Source organism: Bos indicus, chromosome 12 (genome assembly GCF_029378745.1).
Source record: "Bos indicus isolate NIAB-ARS_2022 breed Sahiwal x Tharparkar chromosome 12, NIAB-ARS_B.indTharparkar_mat_pri_1.0, whole genome shotgun sequence".
NCBI lineage: Eukaryota > Metazoa > Chordata > Mammalia > Artiodactyla > Bovidae > Bos > Bos indicus.
In genome coordinates this window covers 74,516,313-74,522,312 of record NC_091771.1, presented here as the reverse complement: position 1 = coordinate 74,522,312, position 6,000 = coordinate 74,516,313, and the positions used below count along the sequence as shown (strand labels likewise).

The 6,000-nt window shown below is 44.7% G+C and overlaps 1 protein-coding gene across 2 annotated transcripts in view; it reads left to right on the top strand.

Annotated features, from left to right (window-relative positions):
- Nucleotides 1-3,540: 3,540 nt before the first annotated feature.
- LOC139186122 (ATP-binding cassette sub-family C member 4-like) overlaps nt 3,541-6,000 on the top strand; it is a 162,523-nt gene continuing 160,063 nt past the window's right edge. Inside the window, exon 1 of one of the 2 annotated variants that reach the window (XM_070799914.1) lies at nt 3,541-4,011. Coding sequence is in view for 1 of the 2 variants with exons in the window: in XM_070799913.1 (XP_070656014.1) it covers nt 3,944-4,011 (68 nt within the window). In the remaining variant the exon portion in view is untranslated. The remainder of the gene's footprint in view (nt 4,012-6,000) is intronic. The other variant, XM_070799913.1, reaches the window with a different exon arrangement.

Sequence of the window (6,000 nt, the reverse complement as noted above, 5' to 3'; positions counted from 1 at the left end):
CATTGGAAAAGACCCTGATGCTCGGAAAGATTGAAGGTGGGAGGAGAAGGGGAACAGTTGATAAGATGGTTGGATGGCATCACCAAGTCAATGGTCATGAGTTTGAGCAAGCTCTGGGAGTTGGTGATGGACAGGGAAGCCTGGCATGTTGCAGTCCATGAGGTTGCAAAAAGTCGGATACGACTGAGCGACTGAACTGAACTGAACAGGCTTTTCATTGCAGTGACTTCTCTTGTTGCAGAGCATGGGCTCTAAACACACAGGCTTCAGTAGTTGTGGTGCTTGGGCTTAGTTGCCCCTTGGTGGCATGTGGGATCTTCCTGGATCAAGGGTTGAACCTGTATCCCCTGCATTGGCACGTGGATTCTTATCCACTCTACCACCAGGGAAATCTAAAGCATTTCTGTAAAAGTGATTCATGATTTATTCAATCACTTTGCTATTGCTGAACTTAGAAGTTAGGATGTTTCTCAATTCTAATATTATAACAAGAACTGCTCTCTGAGAAACACGAAAGTGAGAGTTAGTCGCTCAGTCATGTCCGACTCTGTGATCCTATGAACTATACCCTGCTAGTTTCCTCTGTCCATGGAATTCTCCAGGCAAGAGTACTTCCTGGAATGGGTTGCCATTTCCTTCTCTGCGGGACCTTCCCAATCCAGGTATTGAATCCTGGTCTCCTGCATTGCAGGCAGATTATTTACTGTTTGAGTAGTTGTACATAAGTAGCTGTTTATAGCTGACTTTTTATCTTCTTCATCTTCAAAGTGGAAATCTTATTGAGTCACAAAGCATGAACATTTTTAAGGCTCTTAAAAATAAATATTGTTAGCTTATTTTATGAAAAAACTATTATAATTTATATTTTGCCAATATTATACTACAGTGCCTATTAGACTTTGCCTTCATTAGGTTGGGGTATTCTGGTTTTTCTGTTTTTTTTTGTTGTTGTTGTTGTTATGATTATTATACCTCTTTATTTTGCTGAAAAACATTTGAAGTGTGAAAATGTGTGATACAATCAGCACCAGCAGCATCACGAAACATCCTTAATTTATCAGGGTAAGAATGAATGTGTTTGTGTTATTTTATTATTTTTTATTCTTTTGCTGAAATTTCCTTTTTACCTATTCTTTTTCTAGATTGTGAGCCTGATGAAAATAGGAATTTCAATTTTTTAGGTATATTATTTTCTGAGGACATCTTTATCAACTCTCAACAGTTTCTGGACAACTCAGTCAGTAATGGACTAGTGTTTCTGATGAACTGAAAACAAAATAACTCAAGGTTCCATTATTATTATAACATCTTAGAGGAAGATCAAATAGAATATATTGGCAGAAAATACGGAGTTTTGTTTACATTTTTATACCAGAACTCTCTGTAGAAGTGTCATAATGCAAGTATGTCTGAGAGCCAGTGGGAAGTGACAGAAGTAATTCATTACTAGTAACAAAGTTCTGAAATGTGAGGATGATTTCTTTTCATGAATTAGATCACATTCAAGGATTTTATGTCCAGAAGAGGATACTAAGAAATTTCAAAAGATCTTAGTTAAAAAAAATAAAATAAAAAGACAGCAGAAACTAAAGGAACTGAATGTATTTGTCAGTTTGGAGATGGCTAATTATGGTCCTGAGATAGTTGTGGGGACCGGATGGAACAGTCTGGGGCAGTCTGACAGACTTCCAACTGTAGCAACCAATTCCTTCATCTTTGGAGTAGAACTAGTTGCTGAGTGTTTATAGCACTGGAAAATATAGGGGATCTAAAAGAGAACTGTAAATCAGGACAAGTCTGGTACCATACCTTGTGGATTGCATTATCTGAGAGAAAGCTAACACAAGAAAGGTAGGTAATTGAAAAATTAAAATTTTCAGCTCTAATCATTCTTCTTTTTTGCAACAGAAAATTTCAAACATGCATGAAATATCAAGAAAATAGTGTAATAAATTCTCATCATGCCCATCAATACAAAATTATCAACACCTTGCCATTCTTATATGTTTGACTCATTAAAAAAAGTCTGAATACATTAAAGATTTCTTTAAAATCAATCTCCCCTCTGGCATTAAGGTATAACTGACAAATAGTATATATATTTAGATGTTCAACATATTGACTTCATTTATATATACAATGTGAAATATTCATCACAACTGAGAGAGTCAATTCCTAGGTAGGTTGCTAAGAAGTCCAGGGTCCCCAAGGAAGAGAAAGGGGTCTGGAGCCCTAAAGAAGAAGAAAGGGGTCTGGGGCTCTCAAGAAGAAAAATACAAACTATTTTTTCCTACATAGCTTTGTGGTAGTCAATATAACAATGTAGCTTGCTCCAGGACATGTTTGTCCTTCTTGAGAACCTTCTGACTAATCCTGTCATCTTCCAATGTATGTTGTGGGAGTGGGTCTACTAAAATATATAAGGCCTTGATAAGACTACCTAGTGGGGGCACTCTCCATCCCCCGCCCCCGTCCCCCTTCTGATGTCTATGTCAGAATATTTCTCTGTCCCTTTTCACAGTTTAATGAAACTCTGCTACACAAAAGCTCTTGAGTGATCAAGCCTGGTCCCTGGTCCCGAAGCTAAATCTTCTGCTTCGGAGATCACAAATTTGACGCCATTCACTGTAAGCTATCATAACCAAGCCAATCAACATGTCCATTACTTCATACTTTTTCCATTTTTCTTTTTTATGTTGAGAACTACTACTCTTTAAGCAAATTAAAGGTACACAGCAATATTATCACATTGCTGTACACCAGTTTTCTGGAACTTACCTTTTCATCTTGCATAACTGAAGCTAAAAGCTGTCATTAGTAACACCAATCTTAGCCAAGGTATATGAGAAATTATTAAAGAATAATATGGTGATCTTGTTGTAGGTACAAAAATTTTTATATTTCCTCATTTAGAGTAGAAGTGAAGAGAAACTGTTGAGCTGGTAACTAAACACTTCTGAATTGGAGCCCAAGATTTTGTTCATTCAGTCCTGCAGTCATTCATTCATTCACACAGCATATTCTAGGCACTTTTCACACACACTGTCATGTACCAGTGAGACAACCATGCTGAACCCCAAACTTGGGTCCAAGACCTTGGACAAAGGCTATCCTTGAGCCTCATCTTTCTCATCTGTAGGATAGGGATAATACCTTCCTGAACAGGACATTGTTAGAGTTGAAACTGAGGTAAGGTCCCCAGAAATGTATTTTGTGACATATGTCACTGTTACTTATCTGTTTTGAAAGCATGATGAAAGAAATTAGGAGGCAGTTTCTCTCCCCCCAGACTCCCCTTTCCCAATCTAAGAGGGCAGCAAAAAGCTCACAGAGGTTCCCTCACAATACAACGTGTGAGATGCCACAGGACATCTCACATGGGCTAATCATGCCTTCTGCCAGCTTTCTCCAGGCCTTCCTTGCAGCCCATGGGGAGCTTCGGAGCAGCAGAGGAGGGCAGAGCCTGAGCCTCCCCTCTTCGCCTTCTGGGTGAGCCTCTGGGCTCAGAACAGGAGTTTCAGCGGAGTTTGCCGCCAGGTGGGATCCTTGGAGCTGGCTTATTTGTGCTGTCCGGTCCGCCTACCCTCCTCCATCAAAGAGCCGGTGGCCTTGCCTCCCACTTGCTTGAGGCTCCTGGAAGCTTTGGCCTGACGGCCTCTTCGTCCTGCAGCCCCACACACGGCCCTACTTCTCCCAGAGCCTTGACAGCAGCGCAGAACCGGTGACCCGGAGGCGACCCTGGAGGTTGCGCAGTCCCGGGAGGCGGAGACCTGGCGGGCGGTGGGTGCTCCATTCCCGGAAACCTGTGGTTCTCCGGGCCCGCCCAGCAGACCCCGAAGGCGGACTGGTCTCCAACATCCCCGCGGTCGCCTCCAGGAGCAGCGGGAGCCTCACCGCGGCCAGAGCAGCGCTGCGCCGCTCCATAGCCGCCCCGGCCTGGACGATGCCGCTGCTGTACCCGAAGCCCAACCCGCTGCAGAAAGCGAACCTCTGCTCGCGCCTGTTCTTCTGGTGAGCGCTCCCCGGCCGTGATACGCAGTAGTCACGGCGCCCTCCGCTGCCCCGCTATTCGGAAACAAGTGTGGACCCTCCCAATGCTGTCCTGCACCCGCTGCACCCTGGGAAGGCGGAGCACGACTGGGCAAGGAAATGGGGAGCAGGGCTGGGGAGGCGACCCGGTGACCTGGTTGGGGAGATACAGGGTCTCCGTGCCTTGCCGCTGGCAGCCCCTCCAGAGCCAGAAAACAGGAAGCTGGAAGGCTGCCTAGGGGGAAATCACAGCCCAGAGGGAAAACGCACTGAACACCCCGCCTCCACTCTTACAGGCTTCCCCTGAACTGCTCAGGAATTCGCAGTTCTGAACTGAAGCGGCATACCTCCACCCCCTACCCCGTCCCCAGCCCCAAGCAAGCAGCTTATGAACAGCTTCCTTTATCTAATTAGTGCCTTGGACCGTTGTTGTTCAGTCGTTCAGTCCTGTCCAACTCTCTGCAACCCCGTGATGGCAGCACAGCTGGTCTCTGTCCCTCACCATCTCCGGAGTTTGCCCAAGTTCATGTCCATTGCATCTGTGATGTCATCTATATATCTCACTCCCTGACACCCTCTTCTCTTGCCCTTAATCTTTCCCAGCATCAGGCCCTTTTCCAGTGAGTCATGTGTTTGCATCAGATGACCAAAATACTGGAGTTTCAGCTTCAGCATCAGTCCTTCCAAAGAATATTCAGGGTTGATTTCCTTTCAGATTGACTGGTTTGATCTCCTTGCTGTCCAAGGGACTCTCAGAAGTCTTCTCCAGCACCACAGTTCGAAGGCATCAGTTCTTCAGTGCTCCACCTTCTTTGCCATCTTTCAGTAATGTCGCCGCCTTTCCCACCTGCCCTGTCCAACAGTATGTTCCAGCTCCACTGGCTTCCCTCTGCCCCCATGTCTATGATCATGTATTTCTTTCCCTCTCCCTTTTTCCTTGTGTGGCTCTCACTATATATCCTGGTTCCTAGTTGTGGCAAATTTCATGTGGGTAAAAAAAATGAAAGGTTTTTTATTTAATGATTGGGAACACTATTCTTGAACACATTTTGCTTTTGCCTGGGACACACAGTCAGGACTGGAGGATTTATTTGATCAGCCCCTTTCCTTAGTGTGGATATCTCCACTTCCACCTTTGGGGATCACTCTGGGGATAGGGTCCCTGAAGCCTGTGAGGTCTTTCCCAGTCTCTAGCCTTCAGAGAAGCAGTGCATGGTCTTGATACAGGTGGTCGTGCCCAGGAATCATTTGGTTCTGAAACCACTGAAGGGTCCCTGAGCCCAGAGGAAACACACAGATGAAAAACAGCTCAGAGAGTTGCAGCTCTTAACTGAAGTGTTCCATGTGGTAGCTGGGGCCACTAACTATGTGGTCCTGAACCTTTGGGCTTTAATCACACTTGGATGATTACTAGTTGTTTTATTTCTGGACCCTAACCCATTTATATTTCCCAAATTTCTAGTATTTCCTTCTTTTATGGAACAGCCCGGGGGACCTCCGGGGATTGGGAGCTCCTATGCTTGTTTTGATGGTGGTGTACTTAGTGTGTGTAGCTTCATCTCCTGGCCATTTGGTGGCCCTTAAGGAAAGAGGGGCCTAGAAGAAGGAAAATGGGTGTGGTTACTGTAAATAATAATAAAGGAGGAAAAAATTCTTAACTTCAGGCAGGGCAAGGAACTTTCCAAACACCTTCTGTTTGTGAGTTTTCAAAATGTGTGTGCCTGGAAATGGGAAGGTGAGGACTTTTCATTGATTTGAGTAGGCACCTATTTCCAGTTTTCCTGCTGGAGGGAAAGGCACTATTACCTCTTCTTTTATACCTGAAGGCACTGAAGCAGAGAGGTTGAGTAAGTCGCTTACCGCCACACAGCCAGTAAGTAATGGAGCAGGATCCCAAGTCAAGCAGTCTGGCTCTGAAGACGGTGTTCCTTGTATATGTAACTGATGTCACCAAATTGCTCTCCCGCCTTG